General features: G+C 39.4%; 1 protein-coding gene across 7 annotated transcripts; it reads left to right on the forward strand.

Annotated features, from left to right (window-relative positions):
• Positions 1–10,382: 10,382 nt before the first annotated feature.
• Positions 10,383–22,746, forward strand: rbpms2a (RNA binding protein, mRNA processing factor 2a). 7 transcript variants are annotated; one of them, XM_015012842.2, is made up of 9 exons: positions 10,383–10,993; positions 13,187–13,264; positions 14,372–14,410; positions 14,561–14,623; positions 15,555–15,705; positions 17,013–17,176; positions 19,197–19,269; positions 21,715–21,751; positions 21,839–22,746. In XM_015012842.2, exons 1-7 carry the CDS (start codon positions 10,940–10,942, stop codon positions 19,260–19,262), a joined length of 615 nt encoding a protein of 204 aa, XP_014868328.1. In that variant the 5' UTR covers positions 10,383–10,939; the 3' UTR covers positions 19,263–19,269; positions 21,715–21,751; positions 21,839–22,746. The 7 variants fall into 7 exon arrangements, with proteins under 7 accessions (XP_014868328.1, XP_014868329.1, XP_014868327.1 ...); XM_015012843.2 differs by having other exon boundaries at positions 21,715–21,746; positions 21,839–21,991; XM_088004153.1 differs by having other exon boundaries at positions 10,401–10,993; positions 17,013–17,161.
• Positions 22,747–24,159: the final 1,413 nt, after the last annotated feature.

Below are 24,159 nucleotides of genomic sequence, written 5' to 3' on the forward strand. Positions count from 1 at the left end.
TCAGAGACCTTTACTCTCTAATCTCGGGCTTCGGGGTGAAAAGTGAGGCAAACCTGATGTTAATTCGGTGCTGATGAATTTAGTGTCTCTGAGCAGCACTAAAATAGGCCCTGCTGCTCTTCACTGCTGCGTTATTGTCCAGAAGATGAGAGCCATGCCAAGGATCTGCGAAGCAGAACAGGAACAGGAGAATGTGTGTTTATCACGTGTTTGGATTGGTGATCAGAGATTTATGGCGTCTGAGATTCACTCGTTGTCACGATGAGATGTCTCACTGCACCGTCTGCAGAGTCCTGCACAGATTCTAGGCCAGAGGCAGCAAAGCAAAACAAGAACAAGGGAAAATGTTAGAACATGTGCAGGTTCTGGTACTTAAAAATGAGTAGAAACAAATCACATCATTAAGAAAATTGCAATTTCAGGGAGAAGAAAAACTTTTGAAATACTAGGGAGTGTTTACTTGCTAGAAAAGTGCAAAGTACTCCCAATGCCAATATCTACTACTTACTATATGTTTACTTACTTGAGCTCCAGATGACGCAGCGGACTCAAATATTTTGTTAAAGGACATAAACAAATCTATCCAAGATATTTATCACATCTTCATAAAAATTAACAAAACAGAATTTCTTTTTCCAATTTGCTTGCTACAGTCAAATACTGAACCCAAGTAGGTGAGCATTACAGAGTTGACTTTAATTAATAGTAACAAAGATTTTATTAAAAGCAGCAGCTGTCGGTCTGAACCAAATCACCCAACATCTGTCATTTATTCCATCCTTACTGCCCTTTTCGCCTCCTACCTTACATTTAGAAGCATTGTTAAACGACATGAGTCTCATTATAAATCCAAACAGCCAGAAGGATAATTTCCTCGCACTTACATGGAATCAACTATTGTGCTTAAAAGAAGAGGAGAGTTCTGGATTTTTGCATTTTCTAAGGTGAAAAGGTGAAAATATTTTACTGAGTAAAATAGGTAGAATAAAGTCTAAACCGAGAATCAGATCCGTCTTTCTCCTCTCTAATCAATAATCAAAATTAAAGAAATTAAACATAATCCTAATATACAAAGAGCACTGAGACTATAGAAAAAAATACTTTTTAAGAACCAACAGGTTATCAAAGGAGTATTGGATAACCAGGAAAAAAAGAAAAACTGAAGAGACCCAAAATTTCAGAGCCACCAAGATAATCCATTAATTTTCAGTACCAGACCGTCAGCTTCTGGGTATTGAAAGACGTCTTACATGAGTTATGGTACACCTCTTGTTGTTTTGGTTTGTTTTGGTTTGTTTTTTTAGGAATCACATGCGACCGTAATTAACTCATTTGTCAAGTTCTGCAAATCGTCTTAAGACCATAAACTTTGTGTTTCATGACGTGCAGTGGGATCCCGCCTCCCCAACTTTAGAGAATGGCATATCCACAAGGAAGTGGTTTGTAATACTTCCCATTTTTGGGGCAAAGTTTCATTCAGTATCCAACTTAACTTTGGATAATGACATTATAAATACAGTTGTATATTTTACCATTAAAAATAAACCATCTACAGTGTACCTGCTGCGGATCTGCACTGAACTTGAGCCACTTATGTTGGAATTCATCACAAGTTTATGAGAAAATTCACAAAGGAAAATGGGTGTGCCTTAATTACAGAGATTATTTCCTCCCACAAGGTTTTGGTCCAGGCCCCTTGGGGTGCCATTATCCTTTCAAGTTTGCTTATCCATCAAATCTGGTCTTTTATGCATTCTGCTTTTTGTAACATTGTCCATTTTGAACTCTTCTTTTCAGGCCAATCAATCACGCGCCAAGACTACGACTCAGATGGTCTGCGGTTTGGTAGCGGCCTGAATGTACGAGACGGGACGCAGCGCCGCAGTTACACGTCTTAATGTGAGACCGGGGCTGAAGTGCAGGGAGCCTCTTTCACAAAAACAGCTCCATAACACTGCTGGAAGCTGAAAATCCCCAGACACAAAGCTCATATTGATCCTCTGATCTCACCCTTCAAAAAGAAAGGAAAGCGAGCAAGTTGAACCCCTTCCGTAAGTTTGTTTTTTTCCGAGCAGAAATCCACTCAGTTATCATTTTTGTTAACTTTTTTCTTGGGGTATGAGGGGTAAAAACTTAATTGCTGCACAATCCAAACACCTCAAAGAGACTTCCACTGAGCCGGGCTGTGGAATCTGAGGCAGGTCCTTCAGATAAGAACCGGTGCAAAACTCTGTTGTGTGTTCGCTTGCACGACAACCCATCTCCTGCTGTAATTATCTTCCATTTCTTTTCCCCTTTTTCGAGTGATTATCTTGTTTTTCCCTCCTTTTCCTGCTTTCTGCCTTTTCCCACCCCAGTCCTCGTCCCCCTGAGGAGCTGGCAGATCCCATCAGCGTTCGCTGGCTGGGAATCTGCTGCCCTTTGGTTTAAATAGCATAACCCTCCACGTCCCATATTGCGTACACAAACAGGAAGTTAAGGCCTCACTTCTGAGGGAGGATGTTATGAAAGTGTTTATTCTCTGCTAACTTACTGCGTGTTGTGTATGCACTGCCTCATAGACAATGTGGCTCTGAGAAGTATTTTTAACTTTCGTTTTCTGTCACATATCTCTGCTGCTTGATTTTTTTGGGGGGGTTTATTCAATTTGGGGAGGGGGGGTTTATATTCTTTCCCATGTTGAAGAAAATCTCTGCGGACTGGGTTTGCCTTCGTGAGAAAATTGCAATTTAAACGGTCCCAGTAGGTCCTTTTTTCAGTATTTCCTCCTGCTAGGAATGCTTGGACTGGGACATTTTTCTGTGCCTTTGGAAATAAGTCCATTCCGTTTCCACACTCGTCTTGGCTCCTGATAATTCTCCAAATTCTGAAATAAGACTTGCGAGAACGATCGAGTGACTTACAGCGTGGAACAAGGGGGCTGAAGAAAAAAAAAAGAGAAAATGTTGTTTTCGTTTCAGAGCTACAAAGTACACACAGCCTCGGTAGTTGGCAAATCCTTGGGAACATTTTTTCGCTCATAGTTTTTGTTTTCAGCCTTGTGTGAAACAACAAATAACGCAGTCACAGCTGGCACAGATATTGTTGTCATTGTTAAAATGCATAATAGCGCCGAAATCCTGTAGAGATGGAGGCAATGAACTGGGGTTACTGTGTTCAAAAAATAGCCAGGCTATTTTTCTTTATAAATCCTTAATATTAACCCATCAGTGGCCTGTGAGAACCCCGACTCTGAACTCCTGGACCAGGAGGTGAAAGAGACAGAAAGTCACTCAAAGTAGCTCAGTAAAGAAGTTGGTTTTATTACAAAGTAAAACAAATAGGAAATTATTGTAGGATTTTTTTTTCCTGTTCTATTGTAGCCTACATTTTCATTGCCAGAAAACTTGCAAATGTAAGAAATATCTATAAAAAGTCTCCAAGTAAATCATCCCCCCAAAAGTATGCTGATAGTCAGTTCAGTTCACTTCACATTATGGCTCTAATTCACAAGGCAAGTCATCCTAAAGCACTTATATCAAGATTTTAATGAGATCTGATCACACAGACTGATTCACAGTTAAGTACCAACATTTCAGATTCATCCTGGTTATCAGACAATACAGTCTAGTGCAGTTCATATTTTTATTTATTCCATGGTTAAATAATGTAAAAAATAATTTTACATAAAATGAAGAAAATGATATACAACCCCCCAACCATCCTCTTCATGAAACGGAGCGTCTTCACTCTGAGGTTTCTTCAGATTCACTGTAATACAGATTATAACACACAATAACTCTTGATGTGTGTTACAACAACTTCTAACTTCCCCTTTGGATCAATAAAGTATTTCTAATAAATTAAAAGGTTTCCTCTCTAAGGAAATCCAGCAGATTGCATTGACTCCTTTCAGTAAAAACTCATTAAAAGCTTTGAGAGAGATGTTGTTAAACCTTGTATAGTAGTATAAAACATTAGCAGTTTTCATTTTTCAAAGATGGCTTTAAAATGTGACGATTGTATGTATGTCTATTCTAAGGCATTTCACTAAATGCATTGGAAACCGAGCAACTCATAAAACTGCAATGGTTAGAGCCGGATCCTGGTGCTTATTGAGTAAAAATGTAATTATGCTGGTTTTATCTGCAGAAGCAATTAATTTGTTCCACAACTTCTTCCTGCTATTTTGTAACACTCTGAATTTTTTAATTTTGTAGGATCCAACCTGTTCCACAGCACAATCACACAATTCATCTGTGTACATTGAATGTAAGTTTTATTTAATTCAGTTTCCCAAAATATTACTATAAATTAGTTAAGAAACGATCCACATTTTTCACTTCCGATAACCGATACAGATATCTGATGCAGAAAAACAGTGCTGAATTGACTTAAAGCGTTTAGTTTCAATATTGGTACCGATACAGATACTAATATTGGATCTGTGCATCTCTACTTTAAACAACCATTTATTTCAGCCCATTAAAGCAGCCAAATTTTAATTTGTATTTGTTGGGGCATCTTGTGAATCAAATTATTATTTTTGGGGCATTTGATTAGTCAATAACCAGACAATATTCATTTTCAGTAACCTTGTCTACAGACTGAACTTAAAAAAACAAAACAAAGATGGTGCATTTCATTTGTAGTTGCAACTCGTAAATTCTGACATCTGAATCTAAAGAATTAACTGGACAATCCCCCCACCCCACCAAAGTCGGAGTTTCCACTTGAAAAGTCTGAGAATTTCTCTAACGCCGACTATGAGATCCAATATGGCCGCTCTTCACATCAACAATACTAGGCTGAGATGGAGACATGTCTATGTTGCAAGATACACTTGTAGCAGTGCGTCAAAAATCAATGTCACATGTAGCGCCTGCAACTCTAAACTGAACAAATTAAAAGTGTTTTTTGCGGGTGGAAAGTATAACTTTAAGCAACGTTTGTAAGAGGTACAACCAATGACTGCATGGGCATCACCATATTAGAACTGCGGCGTCTTTGACTATGCTAACTGGAATGCTGCTGACATGGATGTAACGTCATTCCCAGGTCCGAGTTCCAACTTCGGAGGTAAAAGGAACGCAGCATAGTTGACTTACAGAAACTGCTTCTCCGGCTGCTGCAGTCCTTTCAGACCAAAACAGGAAGTGCTACAATGTTTGACACATGCTAGCAAAGACAACAGACACAATATTGCAACTGAAAGGGCAACTGGTTTTATCACCAGTTAATAAAGTACTACAGGCGATAATATTTCTTTGTAAGATCCCTCACTGAAAGAAAAACAGTTTTCCATGAATTCAGGCCGAGCGCAAGGATGCGCTGGCAGATTCCATGAGCTTTAATGTATTCATGAAGAGGGCTATTTATTGGACAAAGTATTCACGAAACGTCACAAAGGCTGCCCCCCTCCCCCACCTCCACGAGTGGGTGAAAAAGCTTCAAAGTTTCCTAGGACCTCCAAATGGATGTTTGGCTGGACCACAGAGGACACGGAGAACACAAGCTAAGTGCTTTAGCAGCGGGTGACGCTAACGTAGGAAGACAGGCTCAGTGTGGCGTGAAGCAGAAGAGTGCTGTGTGAGGTGACTTATGGGACAATGGGGCCGCTTTCTGCAAATAAAACATGAGGCTTATCCAGAGCCTCTGAACTATACAGTCTCAGCTTCTGTCAGGTGTTTTTGGGTGGAAAGAGAGGGAGGGATGGAGGGAGGGGTGTGGTGGGGGTCGGATTTAGAGGCCCTGAAAGAAAAATGAATCGGTCGGATATCAGTGTTCTGCTCTGCTCCAACTATTGGAAGAACGCACTAAAGTCTAAGAATTTTATCCATCTTTTGATACATTTATCACTACTATAATTTCTCCACTTCTCTAAGTAAAAAAAATAGAAAAGAGCTACAGTTTATTTTGGGTGAAATCAGGGGGTCATGAAGACCCAAATCTCAGATTTCTTACATTTTAAACACAATTCTTGCATGTTTTATCTGAACAGAGCGGCAGCACTAGATCACCGAATTAAGAACTAAGTGGACTCAGAGGTAAAGTCCAAGCACCCCAAAACGTAACATAAATTATCTGCATAACGGAAATGAATTGGCTGTAGTAGGAATTAAGTTCAGGGAAAATCGTGCCTCTTTTCAACTTGAAATGTTTATTTTTCACAGTAAATCATAACAGTGAGTTCATCTTCTGGCCATACCTATTGGTGTGATCACAAGTCAGAGTTAATGGGCTGATAACATCTGAATAGAGGAAAATGTGGGTGAATTTAAGATACACTAAACAGGTGTTTTCAAGGTTATTAGCATTTTTTTAGGGTCTCAGAGTAAAGTGCGGCGAAATCCTAATACTTTTCACACCTCTGAGTTTTCATTGAAAACAATTTTGAAAAACATACGTTCTTTTCGTCTTACTTCACAATTATGCGTCGTCTTGTATTTTTTATTTATTTATTTATTTTTACAATTTCCAAATGCTTTTCAAACATTTGGAAAGCATTCACTTCAGCTACACTAAAACCTGAGTTGCATATATTTGATCCTGTGTGTATAATTTTAATCCTGCACAGATTTGAAAAAATCTTTGAAACATTTTTTCACCTTGTGCATCTAATTCTCGCTTCCCCTCACTCCCTTCAAAATATCTTCATCGTTTAAAGCCTGAAATAACCGCGACGCTCATTACCATGATGAGCGTATGTAAACGTCTGACCATATGGTAGCATGACTGCAACAAAAGAACTTGAAAAAGTGTTAATCTCAGTGTTTGATTTTAGAGTTATGCAGCTTCTGCAATGTTACAGTTACAGTTTCACTTTCGCACCATTTCTGCTTCTCATAATTATTCTAAAAAGCGATTCTCATGACATTAGAAACAAATGTTTATCCTAAATGTTTGTTTAAGACTTTTATTCCCTTTGTGTTCATCAATCAGGAGGCCTTCAATTTGAACATCTCTGGATATTTCCATCCAGCAACATCCCAGTTGTCAATTATGCAGAGCCTCTTTGGCAGCACTCAGGAGAAAGAGGCCGATGAGTTTATCTCCAAACAACTTGAAGTGTTCTGTAAAAATCCAACCGAGGAGATGTATAAATAAGAAATATTTTACGGCTCCACAGCCACACAAGGCTATCTTTGGCTGTGAAAAAGCCTCTGACATCTCTGAGCATAAAAGGTTTGGAGCTCCGGTGAGTCATTTCTTTGCTCTCTGCTCTCTTGTAGCTGATTGCGTCTTGCTTTCTCAAGCTGACATCTCTTGTAAGGGGTTTCTGGGCAAGAAACAGGGAGTCCTGCAGCAGTGATGACAAACTTGCTTGTTTTTATTAAGTAAAATAACAACAGAGAGACGATCAGGTGAAGAGTCCTGCCTCCAAACAGGAGGTGCGTCATAAGTCCGGGCATTAGAAACGTTCCGTTCAAGCCGAACAATGAATACATTAACGCTCGCTCACTCACTGGCACGGTCAATATTTCATAGGCGGAGAGTGTCGGTGAAATGGTAAGCAGAGCGTAAAATGATGTTGTTCTTCCGCATCTTTAAGATTCAGCTGCTGACGGAAAGCAGGTCTCCGCTTGGCGCTCAAACCCCGGATCTGTTCTTTACCTCCCGATGTTAAAACTCTAATCTCACGTCAAACAAGCTCTTCCTATATGCTTTCGACTGAGCAGGAAACCAAAAGTGGTGTCCTCTTAGCCGTCTTAGAATCATACACCAGATGTTGTAGCAAAAGAAAAACATGTAGATTTGAACGATTTTTTGTGGTGTTTTTTTATTTATTTATTTATTTTAAAGAAAATTGTGCAACATGTACTTGTAAGTAGTGGTTCAGGAGTTGATAAAGTTATGAGGAATTGACTGAACATGGACATGTTTCATCTTTGCACTTGAAAAATGGACTAAGACGACGGCAAGACGTACATTTAAGGAAAGGCTGGAGCTACTTCCAGAAATATGTCTCGTAAAGTTTCCCGCTTTGTCTCCATATATGTACGTACATGGCTGAGTCTCTCCAACATGTGAAATGCACAAGACCGTGGGTATTTTTAGACCCAAAATCGAAGGAGAAATACAGTGGGAACACGTCTGTCCACTTCACCTCCTCCTCTTTCTCCTCCTCCTCCTCCAGTCCTGATTGTGTTCCTATACAAAGTCAGGAAACCGTCTGGCCTCTGAGAGCTGCGTTGTTGTGAGGAAACCCGCTGCATGCTGGGCTCGCGTCCAGGGCCGAGCCTTAACTCGCGGCCCCGGCCAGCCTTTCACTCCACCCACACAGCCTCTGACATCGACATGGAGGCAAACAGTCAAAACACTCACAATGTGATTTATTTTTAACGTTATTGTGACACTTTCTATCTCATGCCCATCAGCAGCCGTTTGTCCAAATGGGTCGAAACAAGGCCCGTTCTTTGAAACGACACACAATAAATAAATGACTACTTATTTTATAGCCTTTGGACCAGAACTGTATTAGTGCAGTTGTGATTGAATTTTACGGTTTTACTGTAAAATTGACTTTAAATGCTGAATTTTCTTACATTTTGAAATCATTTTGACCTGTTTTCTTTTAATGATATCACAGGAAAGAAGCTCAAGTGTTACTCATAAAATATCATGAATATTTTCCAGGGTGTAATCTCTAGTATTTTTTTTATTTCATTAATTATAAAATATATTAGATAGATGCATCTAGTAAAACATACTATTCATACTTCCTCTTCATTCACATTTAATAATATGATGGTTTTGATTGCATTTCAAAATCATCATCATTCACCTGCCTTGTTGCTGAAATGTGCTATGCAATCATTGCAAATTAATCCCATACAGTATTTATTGTTGAACATTAAAATTGTTCAAATGTTAATCAAGCATTTTAGTTTATAAATGCGACGTTTAATTAAGGTTAGAATCTGCTTTCCTTTAGTAACAGATCCTATTTATCTACCTTGACTAGAACTGAATTGACGATGTTGGATCGTTCACCAGACGGCTGCATGTCTGATATAGTATATGGGTTGAATTATGAGTGAACATATTAATTTACAAGTGGTTAAGAGCTGTCATGAGTTTGTGCTTGTCCAGACTGCAGGTTTAGCTAGCTGGAGTTAAGTCAAACATGACAGCAAGCTGAAGTCCTTCACCCCGAAGCAGCTTTGATCAATAAGCAGCACATCTTAGCTGCGGTTGTCAGGGGAAACAGGTCATACGCTACGTTTTCAGGACAGATTTTAAGAGTTTGTTAATTCATTGGCATTTTGTTATTTGGTCACAAATCCGTCCTTATTTGTTGATTTATTTTAACACGGAGGATCAAACAGGTGTGTCTGTTGTGATGAATAAAAATGTGTTTGCACTCCATCTTTCATAATTTGGGAGAAATCATTCTGAGTTAGTAGGTTTTAAAAGTTTTTTGATTTTGTAAGCCGAATAATTTATTTGTATTTAAATGAATTAATCTCAGTGAAAGCATTTGCAAATTTGAGAATATAATTATTTGTTTTCGAGTCAGTACATTTTTAATTTGATTTTTACTTATTAATTTAAGTGTCTGTTACTTTTTACATAATTCACACAATTCATGCAAGTAAAATGGATTCCTACACTTATATTTATTTATTTACATTATTTAGCAGTTTAAAGGAGAAGAAGCAGAACAACAGTGTTTAGCTGGTCAAACAAGTCATCACAAGAATAGGATAGAATTTTTATTATTATTATTATTATTATTATTATTATTATTATTGCTAAATTTGCTATTTAAATGGGCAAGAAATAATATCTTTCTTTGTTAAACATAAGCTGGCCCGAAGCATAAGAATATGGTGCTTAGGTCACCCAGGCCAGCAGGGGGCACCCAAGACTCCTTGCATTCTCACACAATACATCTCAGTAAATGTTTTGCTGCTGTTGCTTGTTATCAAGTTAATAAAAAAAAATATGCAACTTTGAAACTGGATCCACAGTTTTTAATTTTAGACTTAAATAAATAATATTTAAATCATTTTAAAATGTAAAAGAATTCACATGTATACAAATTTTCATAAGTTGAGCCACAATTTTAGAGTACTTCAATTTAATAATCAATATTATCCCTGTTTGAGTCACACATGCTTTAACTACAAACAATTCTCCACAAGAAATTGTCCTTTAACAACCAGCATTGTCAATCCTCCCAGATCTATTGAGTCAGTATTGAATTAGTTCACTTTAGATCTTATTGCAAGTAATGAGTAAATCAAAGAAATAACACACCCACGCAAATTTATTCACAGCTTTTAGATAATGGCATATAGGTGGGCCCCCACGTCAAACCCTGATGAGGGCCCCATTTGACTTTGGGCAGGCCCTGCTGTTGCGTATACCAGCAGAGGGGCCGGCTGCTCCCGCAACAGCTGAGGCGGATCTGCAGCTTGATTACAGCACACAGCAGACTCCAACATAATTGATGACCTAATTGAAAAGCGGGAGGAGAGAGAGAGAGAAGAGAGAGAGAGACGCTCCAATGAGAAAAGTTTACTTGTTCTCCGACTGAACAGTTCCCCCCTCCGTCCCCCCCAACACAGCTGAGGGCATTGATGTGAACGCAAGTCGCTTTCAGTTTTTTACGCGCACTTCTTTCCCCCCTCATCTCTCACCCTCACACACGGAGCACCTAATCCACCTTCGCACCTTTAGTTTTGTTTTTTTTTTTTTTAAGAGCGCGGTTTGTGTTTTCTTTTTCTTTTCTCCAGCAAATAAAAAAAACCCTTCTCTTTAATGAATGATTGTGTGTACTCCCGAACCGAACTCGGATAGCTCGTCCGCGCGACCTCACCTCGGCACATCATCTCCGCTGAAGTTCAGACGCCACCGGGACTTTTCACCGCAGCTTCAGACGCACTTCTTACAGGGGGGGAAACATCACTCGACCTGATTTTTCTGCCTAGCCACAGCCGAAGCGACCTTCAACATGAGTCTGAAAGCTGACTCTGAGCCGAATAACAACGTTTCCATCGAGGAGGAGGTGAGTCTGACTCAAGTTTTTTTTTATTCTGCTTCGTAAGTTTTTCGGTTCTACCTGGTCATATTCTAGCTTCCGGCCGCAAAATTCAGCCTCCTTCTAAAGCTTCAGAGTTTTAGCTCCTCACTGCGGTGCTGAAGCAGACAAGAGAGGGGGAAAAAAGAGCCAAATTAAAGGGACGTGACGGATTCCTGGGGTCTATAGTGTCAGAATACTGTTTTCATTCTTATAATAATCATTTTGAAAATCTGAGTTGGTGTGTTTAACCTTCATAGCTCTTGTAATTTTGAATCATTTTCTTTTAAAATACTGTCAATTTTTTTTCTTTAGGTTTTGGTGAATAAATTAAATTCCTAAATTAGCTGTTTTTCAGAATTTTTTTTATTTGCTTTACTTCCAGTATTTAAGTGTTTTTTTTGTTTTGTTTTTTTTTTTCTTTTATACCATCACGTACTTTGCAAATTCAATACTTTTATATATATATATTTAAGCTTTTTTTTAATCAAACCTGTATTTAATACTCCTATAAATATAAGTATTTAAAAATTTGTCTAAGTCATTTTAAAATACATCTCTTTTATTAAAAATAAAACCTGACCTTTGGAGTCTTCAGACCTTTGTTTTGTTTTTTTCCCTAACAGGTGTATCTAATAAATGACAGTAATCCTATAGTTCTTGGATGATTAAATGATTTTTCTGGCAATGAGCCTTTTAAAGCTGCCATTCTTCTCTCTGTGTGGCCAGCAGCTTTATTTCCTCTTAATGGCTCCTCATGGAGACACTCTAAAGGAAGCAGCAGGCCTTATGTTGGTCCTCCTTTTGTTCCCATTATCCTATGACAAAGCCTTGTTTGGCCACTTGACTTTTCTCTTTTCTTACTCCTAATTTGCCTTGAAATCCCCTTCCACCCCCGTCGTATTTAGCAACAAATGGACTTGACTAAATCTTGGTGGGAGGGGAACAGATATTAAATGCTGCTGTAATATCCCCCCCTCAAAATATTTTGAGTTTTTAAATCATTTTTAGATTTTATTCCAACTGTTCAGTTTCAGATTTGCAGCTGCTCACTCATTGCTGTGGGATAAATTGAGACATCTTTACTGTGTTTGATCCTTGCAGAGCTGGTGTTAATCTGCTGTATACATTGACATGCGCAAAAAAAAAAGGGCTCAGACTTGCTGCTGTGCAGCACCTGAAAAATGTCGGGAGGGCCGACAGGGCCGGGGCCGCTGGTCAGAGGAAGGAAATGGTGTCATGCTGTGCGCTGTTGTCCAACGCTGTTCCTCTGGCTGCTCCATTGTACTTCAGGCCTCCCCGCCGACCGAGAACTAATGGGCCTCCCTGTTTATACGCCGGAATAAAGACACTGAATGTCCAGTCAAGGGGTATCTGTTGTTTCCTTCAGGCAGGATCAAAGATTCCCCTATTTTTAAATGGCTGCCTCTGAACAGCTTAGATTGCTGGAGAAACACAACTTCAGATTTTAAAATTTGTCAGAGAAAAGTATTTTAGATCATTTTCAAATCTGCCCGATTAAGCTAATATGTTCTGACAGTCTCCTATGGATTGGTGACAGCCGAGGGGTGTTTGGCTATGAAGGCTTTCTATTGATGAACAAAAAAGATGTCAAGATTCATCTTTCCCAATACTATTTTTTTTACCTTCCATATCTTTGGTTAATTTAAGAAATGCTGGAACGTGTCTTCAAGGATTTCTAGGTATTAATGGCTCCATATGCCATTTATACTTCCAGCTGATGCAGACTGATGCGCCATTTTTGTTACTTCCTAAAGCATTTTTTTCTTATAAAGCAACATGTCTGAATTCCATTTTCGTCTTTAGTGTTTTGTCAAATCTGTCACAGCTTTTGCACTGACTGCAAAGAGCTGAAGCAATGCCACAAAACTCTAAATGGGATCCTCAATTGAATAAATGGAACTGAATGAAACTGAGCTGTGAGGATCGATGGCTTGAAACTTGAGGGGGATTTTTACTTTATTTTTTTCAAAGGGGTTCAGAAAAACCAAAGGAGAAATTTCAATGTGAGGAATGTGGATGGGAAAAGTTGTTTATATTATCGGTACCATTTCTGTTAAATTCTGAAAATTACATGTGTTCAAAAGACGAACTGCATGCATCTGTTTTTGTGATGTTGGAGGATGACTAGATGCTTTTTTTGTTTTTTCCTGTTTGCAGGTACGAACTCTGTTTGTCAGCGGCCTACCGGTTGACATCAAACCACGGGAACTTTACCTCCTTTTCAGACCTTTTAAGGCAAGTTGCAGCCCATATATTTCCAAGGATGGTCTACTGATTTTTTTTTTAACTCAAGCTTTTCAGTGTGTAAATGGAATAAAGTTGATTTGTCATCCTCTTTAAAAAAAAAAAAAAGGAAAAACATCAAGAGTAGCTGCTGTTTGCCTGCTGCTGGAGCAGTCATGGAAAGTGGTTGTGAAGGGATTATCTGTGCTGAGGCAGACTTTTAGTATTTAGGAAGCATTTGTCATCTGAATTGCAGGTTAATTTCTTTTTAAGCCCCTCTTCATTTCACCATAATACATAAACCATCCAGCGCTCTGCTCCTGGAGGAAGATCTCTGTGCAGCTATAGTCCCTCCATTAATGGAGGACCACATATTTGCATATATAAAAATGAGGCCACATCATTGTTGATCTATTAGTTGCTGGGGTTTTTTCCCGTCCTGTTTCATAAACACCCCCCCTCCTCCCACCGTTGTCCTAACGAAGCAAACTGGAAGTGGTGTCCCTCGCACATGGATGGTCCTGTGGAATGTGTAAATGAGTAGCTCTCCCGATTGGCCAAGCTGCTCTCTGTGACCCAGCTCTCACACAAGCAGGGAAATTTAGATATACACTCCAAACATTTGCACATTGTGAAACCACTGGAGTTTTTTCAGTTGGTTGTAGCTTTTCTTTTTGGTTTATCTTTTTATTTCAACACAAGGCAAACGCAGCTTGGCGTTGGCAAGTTGCTTCAATCAGGTCTGGGGAGGGAAACAAAAAAAGCTCGACAGCTTTTCAAGATGGTGTTTTCCTCGTTTATTGGAGGCCATTTTAGTTTTGGATTCTTGCCACAGATTGCGATGGAAAGTTTGGTTGTAAATCTGAATCAGGAGTGAATCATACTTTGTATGATCTTTGCCTTGTCAGCTACTCCTGCTGTTTTTTAAAATTGTAGACTAGTGTATTGAATATATCCTGGCATGCTTTTTGACAAGCATCACTACAGATGTGAAGTGCAGTTTTTTGATGGATCTGATGGCGTCCAGGCAGATTTGGTCTTCATGTAGTGAATCGTTTTATGCCTGACCTCCTTCATGTGACTTCATGGTGGATAATTGGTTATCTTTTTTTCCTGCAGGGTTATGAAGGGTCACTGATTAAGTTAACATCAAAACAGGTGAGGTGGTCTCAATCAGTCCTCTGGATGACTTCCAGACTGATTTATTCTTAATGGTCTTTACAATTGACTTAATATTACTTTGCCAGATTTTAAAATGCATGTTTGTGGCGAGTCGTTGCATAAGTGGGCGCTTCTTTTGTCTTCCAGCCTGTCGGGTTTGTAACTTTTGACAGTCGATCTGGAGCCGAAGCTGCAAAAAACGCTCTGAATGTAAGTTTTCATTCACCGATTTCATTTCTTTAAGAGTTTCACAGTTCCCCGTCCCCCTGTTTTTTTCCATCTTCTACATGTGTTGTGCTAACCTTTTTTTTGTTTAAACCCACAAATGTTTGGGACTTGATTGTAAGCAACATCATCTCGCCCTCTGAAATCTCTCAAAGCCAACCCGTTTTGTCTCTTACAATTCAATGGCAGGGCCATTTTTGGAAAGAGGCCAGAATCCCGTAGCCTTACGGTAGTTTACTTTGACCTTGATACACATCCTTCTTAGTCTGATAATAGCTTTCCTCAGTTTTGCATATCACTGCTTTACTGTAATACCTGTCTCATAGCCACATGTAGTTACTTGGACACATCTTTGGTAGTGTAACCTCTTTTTTTTTTTTTTTGTCACTCGATAGCCCACATTGGCAGTATCTAACACTTCTCTCTCATAGCTTAGCATTCGTTATGAGCATCACCTCTTAGACACACCAGCAGAGGCACACATACACACACAACACATACACCAAAATACTACTCACCTGCATGTGGGCACAATGCTTAGGGCACAAAACACAAAAGCAGGGTTAGACCACCTAAAGGAAATTCCACTCTGTCTCGCTGTCGGCCCCTTCTCCTCGTCTCCTTCTCCTCCTGGCTCGCGCAGAGGCTGCACTCATCCGCCAGTCGCCTCTGCTCTCGATTTGTCGTCACGAGGAAAAGGAGACGCAAGCGTGTCGAAATGCCAGAAGTGCATCCTTCAGATGGTGTTTTGACATCCTTCGTCGGAGGCTTGAAAGATGCACCCTGAGCATTGAAACACTGCTTTCAGGAAGGGGGGGGTCCCGGCGAGACTGCTTAAACTAAGCCCCCCATGAACTCAGCTCGCCTCCCTTACGATCATATGTCCTCCTCCTCCCTCCTCCGTCTCTCCTCTCAGGGTATCCGTTTTGATCCCGAAAGTCCCCAGACCCTGCGCTTAGAGTTTGCTAAAGCCAACACGAAGATGGCAAAGAGTAAGCTGATGGCCACACCGAACCCCACAAATATCCACCCCGCTCTAGGAGCACACTTCATTGCACGGGACCCATGTAAGTTGTACGGCTTCACTACTCTAGGCCCTCATCCACACTCACCTTGGCAGTGTCAGTGCTCAGTGGCCCTTGTTGTCCTCTTTTTAAGACCAACAGATGTTATGGGATTAACTTCCATGGTTTGAGAGGGGTACGACGGGTTTTCTAACAAATTAAAGGACTAACTCACTTTCACGTGCATGTGTCATCTCGATTCTTCAGCCAGTTCCTTTTTGCTTCTGAACAGCGGGGGAAATTCCACTTGCAGGTTTTAGTCAGCAGTGACGTCTCTGCTCTCTTTGCCCGAACATCTGCTTGATTCATTAGTTTGAGGACTGATGGTAGTTGACAAGTGATGAGCTTCATTAAAGCCAGATCCCTCCTGGATAAATTTACTGTTGTGGTGTGGCAGATTGCCTTAAGTGAGGGTTTGTGGGGGGCAAGTGGGGAGACTGAATCTGGCTTATAAAAACAGTAAATCTTAGATACTTTACTCAACAGTTTTGGTACATTTAAAAAAATTTACTTCAAAGTTTGTTTAAAAAGAGAGATTTATGTTTTTAGTGCACCAAAGAATAACCACTACTATGTAAATGACATAAAATGGTTAATTTGCCTTAAAGCTGCAGGATGATGCAACTTATTTTTTTTACACAAAAATTATTTTGTGACGCATGAGATGGATAATCTGTGGGAAAAAATCCAAAAACATCCAAACAGAGCCAGGAGGAGGTCTTAGCACTGTTAATCATGCTTGTATACACGTTCCACATCCTCAATCCTGATGGTCTGTCATGAATGCTAAATCTAGTTAGCATGGCCGCCGATAACAGAAGATGAGCGGTTTTCCTGGAATGGTAAGTTGTTTTTCTGCCCTCAGCATAGTTAGAAGCACTTGCATGAGTGTGATTGATGGTGCCAGGACCCTCTGCCTGCCTCTGATTGGGTTTTTTTTTATCGACAGCTGTGAATTTCTTCAGGTGACAATAGTAGCACTGGGAGCATTTTTCCCCCATAGGTTTGGTCTCATACTGCCACAACAAAGTTTTAACAAATATGTGAATGTATATATATATATATATATATATTTTTTTTTTTTCTCCATAAGTTTCATATTGCTGCAGCTTTAAGAATGCATTTTCAGCAGTACAGACGATGGCATTTCAGTACCAGTGACCAGACCTGTAACAGACGCCAGACTTACTAGGTTATACTTTGATGGTGTATTTGGTCATCAGCATCCACTGATTTTTAACAAGCATTCATAGTTTGAGCAAATGCAGCAGCGCAGTCAGCTTGTCTACTACCGTCCTGTACTCCCCCAGATGATCTGACAGGGGCAGCACTGATCCCAGCATCACCAGATGCCTGGACTCCATACCCGCTCTACACCACAGAGCTGACTCCAGGCCTCCCACACGCAGCCTTCACCTACCCGGCGGCTGCTGCCGCTGCCGCAGCGCTCCACGCCCAGGTGAGGGAGCAACCGGTGTGTTTCTCTTCTTCTTAAACTAACCTTCTGCACTCTGAAACTACGGTGGGGGTCGTATAGTTGATGAAGTAGAAATTTTAAAGCAATTGGCACTAAATTGTCTATAATCCAAATAGGCTCTGCAAGTTTTTGCCCACTGGGGTGGAGCCCGGTATAGATATGAACCAGAAAGCTTCGCGGAAGTTCAAACGATGGGTGATACTCACTGGTCACTTTATTAGACATCTACCTAGTGCCAGGTTGGGTCGCCTTTGTCATAGACTGTTTGAAGCACTCCCTTTAAAATTTTGGTCCATAGATTTGTCAATTGGAAATCCACCATCATGTTGTATACCAAATGTTTTATAATAAATTGATATCTGACTGTGAAGCACCGTGAACTTTATGTTCATGAACCTGCTTAAAGTGACTTAAACTGTTTATATTATGGTTTTGGAAGTGACCATCAGAAGACGGGTAAACTTTGGACAAAAAGGTATCAGCAGAAATACTTGGGTTGGCTGTAGCATTTAAGCAGTTTTCAGTTTGAGCCAATTGTGCAATCTTAATGTTGGGACTTGACTATTGACCAGTTTGAGTCTGAATTGTAGCCGTTTCCTGATCTTGGCAAACCATCAGATTTACTAAGTTAAATATCTTGGTTGTAATAAGTCTTTGAGTTGATGTCTATTCTCTGACATCAAGGCATCTGCAAATTTCTGAAACTGCCAGACCATTCTGATACCCTGAGATGGTTCTGTTAGACCACCAGCAGATCAGCTCTTCCTTCAGTGCTCAGATCAGCTCTTTCTGATGCTTGATTTTAACTTCAAGTCATCTTCACCACAACTCGGTCTCTAAAAGCATTCAGTCTCTGCGGTGTAACTTGGCAGTTGTGCTGACAAGAAATTAAATCGTGTATCCAGTAAAGTGGTTGTGTAATATCATTTTCTGAAGTGCAGAAAGGTTTCTTGCAATCCAGTTGAATTTGAATTCCTTCATGCTTTTATTTTTTTTAATCTGTAACACTCTGTGGACATATAACTTATTTTCCTTTAGCAGAGCTCTGCACATACCCACCTTATCAGCTGAGCAGTTAAAAAAAAAAAAAAAAGGTGTGCTTCCTGATCTAAAAGTGCAGTTTTCTTGGAATACAAAGCAAAAATATTTGTACCTAAAAAGTAGTTTTACCTTTAAACTCAAGTGGCACTTCATTTGTTTGGACAAGCCAGCAACTAGGATCTTATTCTTGCAGTAAAATAAGCTCATTACATGTGTGAAAAAAGCTACATGGCATTATGTCATCCTGACACACAACAGCTACCAATAAAGGAATGGGCAGGACTTGCAACAATAACAATGGAAAATATTTCTCATGTTGGGTCATTCAGAGTTCACTGCCAGCTAGCTTCCTCCAGGGTAGTGCTGCTCTGCAGAGTAGGGAGTCAAAACCCATTTCGCCTGACTCCAGAGGCAGAGGAATGTCGGGTATTTGACTCGGAGAAATCGTCAGACTTGTTGATCTTCTCTGAAGGTGCCAACTAACTGTCCACCTTCTAGTTGGAGCAGAAGCTGACTGGGTAGCTGCACTTCTAATTGGATTCTGATGAAAGATCCTTAAAGTGCTCTGGTCTCGCCAAGCGCTCCTCTACTAACTCCTTCCCATAATACTATTACTTGAAGATAAAGGTCTCTAAACGGCTTCTAAAGGTGTTATTAAATCTGCCAGGTTGTTTAGTGGTAGTGAAGGAGGAAAGTGAGTCGAGGCCACGCGCTATTGATGGGTTTATTGGAACGTAAATATGTCAGACACACAGAGGTTCAGTTCTCCACGTTTCCATGCTGGTAATTGCTTGGACAATTGTCCTTGTTAAGCAGCTTCACATTCCCATGGCTTCAGTGAGCTGGGCTTAAAGGGGCAGTCCCCTGTTTTTGTGTCTTTTCAAAGGCTGATTTATTTATTTAAGCATTTCTGCAGGAATTGGAACTAAAGCTTGGTTTTGGTCTGGTGTACATGACTTTGTCTGTGTTTCTTTAGATGCGCTGGTACCCTACTCCCTCTGAGACTTCCCAGCCTGGATGGAAGTCCCGGCAGTTTTGTTAGATATTTAGTGAGTAATCTCTTTGGTTTTTTATTTTTGTTTTTTTATTATTATTATTAGGGGGAGTTTTTTTTTTCAGAGCAGTCCCCTGAGTTCTTTGCTAACCAGATGTAAAAAAATAAAATAAAATTGGAAATGCAATATTCAACTGACCCAGTGTTAAAACATTATTTGGTGTAACAAACTCAAAAAACAAAGTAGAACCTGAAGTAATATTTTGAGCTCTGCTCAGAAATCCATATAATTACTGGATCTTGGTCCAAAAAATGTATTAAGGAAAATCTTAAAGCCTATTGCATTTTCCAATAACTTATAACTTTCTTCAAAATAAATAGTGAAGCTAATTTAAAGTATTTCAATCTAAATTGAGTTGCTACATTTACTATGCAGATGTTTCAAGCATTTTTTTTTTATTAGCACTTGCAGTGAAAACCCACAATTCAGTCTCTCAATTTTCAATACTACAGAAGATTTTAAACATGTTTTATTCAGACCTCAGCCTACTATAGTACTGTGTACAGAATCACAGTATAGTCCCAGGGCTTGCATTGTGAATTACAATGCATTGTGGCATGGAAGCATTGGTTGCTTTAAATTGGCCTCCAGCTTGTCTCATTGTTGCCTTTGGTGTCTACTTCCATTTATGAATACTCCATCGATTCTCCTTTGGGGTTTAGGTCGGGTGGGCTAGCATGGACAAGTGCCATAGCCTGCATCAAAATGAAACGATCGCCATAAAACTGTAGACAAAGTCTTTTCCTGTCGGATGGCTCCTGCAACTTTGGACTTGATAAAACACAGCAGAGCAGTAATGGATGACATGGCTCCCCAAATCAACTGGAAACGTCACATTTGCATTCTCTGCTCTTTATATTTGAAGACCATGTTTGCATACCCTTGTGGAGGGTTCCCATGATTGTGCTATACAGTTGTCTGAGAAACTGAATTTTGAGTTTTTATTTGGCTGTAAGCCATACTTAAAGTTGAAGTAAATGCTTCAAATATCACCAATTTGTTTGCTGAATTGAATTAAACTCTTCAATATATGAAATATGCCTGTATTTCCTAAAACAGATCTGCTTTGCTACTGCTACCTAAACATTACTCTTTATTTTAAATAGTAAAGTAGTAATTGGTGTAGATTTGGTGCACAAGAGTATTTGCAGCAGTAGGAAGGAAACTGGACGTATAAAGTGTAATTTTAGTTACTGTGGGAGAATATAACTCTGGTTTGAACTTTTTTTTTCCTTTGTCAGATGCTTTATTTAGATAATGCTACTTTGACCAATGTTTATGGAGGAGGACTGTTTCCTTTTAATCATTTTGAAAGTACTTCAGTGACTAACCCACTGTCATGAATGTTTGGAGCCAAAATTAAACACTTCCAGATTATGGAAAAGTGGAGTGACTGGATTTTATTCATTGTTGTTTTGGTACCAAAAAGTGTAATCCCCCCAGCCCTCCAATAATGGCTTGGTGTTTTTTTTTAATGGTTGGAGTTGACTGAGAACACACAAAAAAGATATTTTATTGGCTGTTTTGTCTTCTAGACTCAAAGGTTTTTTTGCTCCAGGTATTAGACCCATCCCCCAGTCATTTTAAAAAGAATTGGGTCACACATTTTTTAATCTTTTAACCTTTAGGTACTAAACAATTGCCACTGTTTAAAATACCAGACCGGCTGATTCTTGACCTGTGAAACAACTGTAACTGCATATAAATATAAATGAAAAGCTTAGATGTGGTAGGTGGGTCTGTTGGCTGGTCCCCTCTCACAACAGGGCAAAAGGAGACAGTAGCTGATTTTTTTTTTCTTTCTTTTTTTCCTAGACTTTTGTGGCAGCATGAGATCTGCAGATGGGTTTCACATAAAAATATTGGTCAATCACCCAAAGTTGAGGAAAGTGGGGGGATTTGATTGGTACCCCTATTAGATTCACAAGTGTTGAAACTGAAAATGGAGCTGGTCAGGGTTCCTAAAAAATGCAGTAACCCTTGTGTAACTGGAAGCCAATTTCATGAGGTAAAGTTATAAAAGCCCCACAAAATGGACATTGTTTATTGAACTAATGATCTAATTAATTGAACTGTGGAGACTAGCAACCCTGCAATACATTTTCTACCTTCAAGTGTCTTATGATTTTTTTTTTATCCCTTTCAGATATTTTGGAGCCTTTTTTATTGTCCAAACTTTTGACCACATCCAAATTTTGTTACCCAATCTCAAGAATCGTCAAGCTATCAAAATATTTTTTTCTCCTGTCAATGTTCGGATGCATCAAATATACCCCACCAAACTTGGTTCACAACTTAAGACTGTGGTATTAATCAATTGGCTTCAGTTTTGATGTGCAACTATTTCTTTTTCCTGATTCATTGTAACAAAACACTCTTTGATCTGAGTTTTTTTTTTTTTGCCAGTTCACTAACGTTTGTTTCCCCTGTGCTTTTCAGGCCTCTGGGAACTATACCTTCCTCCACCTGAAGTGAGGTTTGCCATGCTCTTCGTTTAATTTAATCCCATTTATTTAATGGACAAATGTGCATTATTATAAACAGTATTTATATCTCCTTCCAGTTGTCTCTGGGGGGAGTTGGAGTTAAAACAATCTTGCTGTCGACAATCTGAACTTATCCTTGGCAACTACTGCGGTACCGTTAGCACTTCAGAATAACGTAGAACTCATGCAAAACCCAGTCAGACTCCATGGATCCTACCTGCTGAGGAAAACTGAAGTTACTGTTAAGCTCGTCCTTCCATGGGTTGCCGCTGCTCCTGGGAGGTTTAGAGGTGTTAAATCATTGCATGTTAGTCTTTTTGGCATGAACTTAGAGCGCAGATTCCTGTGTATCCTAATTTTCTTAGTGTTTGTGTTGCCATTTGGCCTAGACAGCAAAACGTTTTGTTTTTCTTCCTGTAGATCCTTGGTCTCTTACCTCTGTGTAAGCTAGGCTGTTGTGTAAATGGCTTATCTCGCATGGACCCTGTGAATGCATCCCTTCGTTTGAACAATCCTTGGCCTCTTTATCAGTGTGTGTCATTATTTGAGCAAAGGAAAGTGCAAAATTTTTTTTGTACTTTTTTGCGTAATGTATATTTATGCATTTTTGTGCAACTAAATAATGAACTATATAAGTTGGATGTTTAGTCGTCTCTTGTGTTTTTCGATCCTATATCCTGTTGAAGTAGTTAAAGTGCAATTTGTTTAAAGGGGACGTTGGAATTGGCTTGTGCCATTCTGCTAAAATGAGATTGTTTTACGGCAATCTTTCAGAATGTGAAACTGGACTAAAAATGTAAATGGTTGCTTTTTTTGGAAGGGGAGGGTTTGAGGTGGGTGGGGGGATGTTGAAATGTTTAGCAGGATTAGAGTGAAGGAATTTAGTTTGTGGTTTAGATAATGTTTGTCCTTGTATCTGCTGTGCATAAGATGTAAAAAAAAAAAAATTAAAAAATCCCATCTTATGAATAAAAAGTGAATGCATTCTTCTGTTTGGCATCTGTCATTTCTTTGCTGCATGTCGCTGACCAATCAAAGCTAAAACAGTCGGTCTACGGCAACTTCAACAACAAAAATAACCAGGAAGTGTCCAGCCATCAGATGTTTGCGTGAATTATTGATGTAAACTTTTCATTTGTAATGCATCACTGCATTAGCGTCTCTTTGCATCATTTGTGGCGCTGACCTCCACACTCTGCCCTCTCCTGTTCTGGGAAGATGCTCTGCTCAACCAACCATGCTGCGTCCTCCAGGGACTCGACTGTACTGTGTAACCAGCTGCCTCGTCCACACTGTGCTGGTGGTTAAACCAAACATGGCTAAGTTTTAATGTGCATACATTTTAGTGTACAATTTAGCATCTGGAATATCGAAGCTGATTTTAACCAGTTAGATCAACCAGCTCATTAAAGCTTTTGGCAAGAATGATTTTTTTTTTTTCTAGAAAATGAAATGATGCGCACATGATGTAACTAAAGTTGTGAGGTGTAAAAGTGAAGTGAAGAGAGCATACGGATTTTCTAAATTCAAAAATCATCTTGGTAAAATACATTTAAAATGGTCTTAAAACCCCAGTGGCTACCTTCCTAGAAGCAAATGGTCTCTGAAGATTTCGCCATTTGCCCTTTGCTGAAAAATGGGTCATTTAACTTCACTTTCACACAGAAAATTTGAATTGACAGAAAATCAATAAGAAGTGGGTGGGGGAATGTGAGATTGGATGGACTGAAGTTTGCTTCACCCAAGGACAATAGCTGCATGCCACATCTGTAGAAGGGTATATACATTTTTATTTTTCATTTGCGAACCTGAGAATGTTCTCATGGAGGAAATGAACTGGAATTCCAAGCTGCATGCTTCACATTTCTTTTTCTTAAAATAATGGATGATGCAGATCGATCTTTATATGGAGAATCTTTTTTTTCTAAGTGAACTCTAGAGAAAAATATAAGCATTCTAATCAAAGGATTTCTGCGGGGAATCGATGCTCTGTGGACTGGCGACCTCTTCAGGATGTGTCCTGCCTCAATGTCAAGAGGAGAAATACACACTGGTCCTCCTGCAAAGATTAAGCAGATGAATGGAAGATGTTTTTTTTTAAAAATTAGGTGTTTATGTGCGTATCAGTAACTGTTAGAGCTGAGTAAAAACTGATAGCAAAGTTAAAAAATAGTTGAAATATGAGCATTGTTCCCCCTTTTTTCTATCTCGGACTCTGCTGCCCTCTGCTGGTCAGAAATCAAGACGCAAGTGAAGATCAAGCTGGAGTCAAAGCCTTTCATAAACAAGCATGCTGGAGACTGAAGTGAGTTTATTCATTTACTTTTAAAAATTATATTTTAGACTGCCCCCACCCTCTAAAGACAATATAATGTATTTAGGTCAAGAACTAAGAAAG

The sequence above is a fragment of the Poecilia mexicana genome, unplaced genomic scaffold (assembly GCF_051168715.1).
Source record: "Poecilia mexicana isolate PSO_F unplaced genomic scaffold, ASM5116871v1 scaffold_3, whole genome shotgun sequence".
NCBI lineage: Eukaryota > Metazoa > Chordata > Actinopteri > Cyprinodontiformes > Poeciliidae > Poecilia > Poecilia mexicana.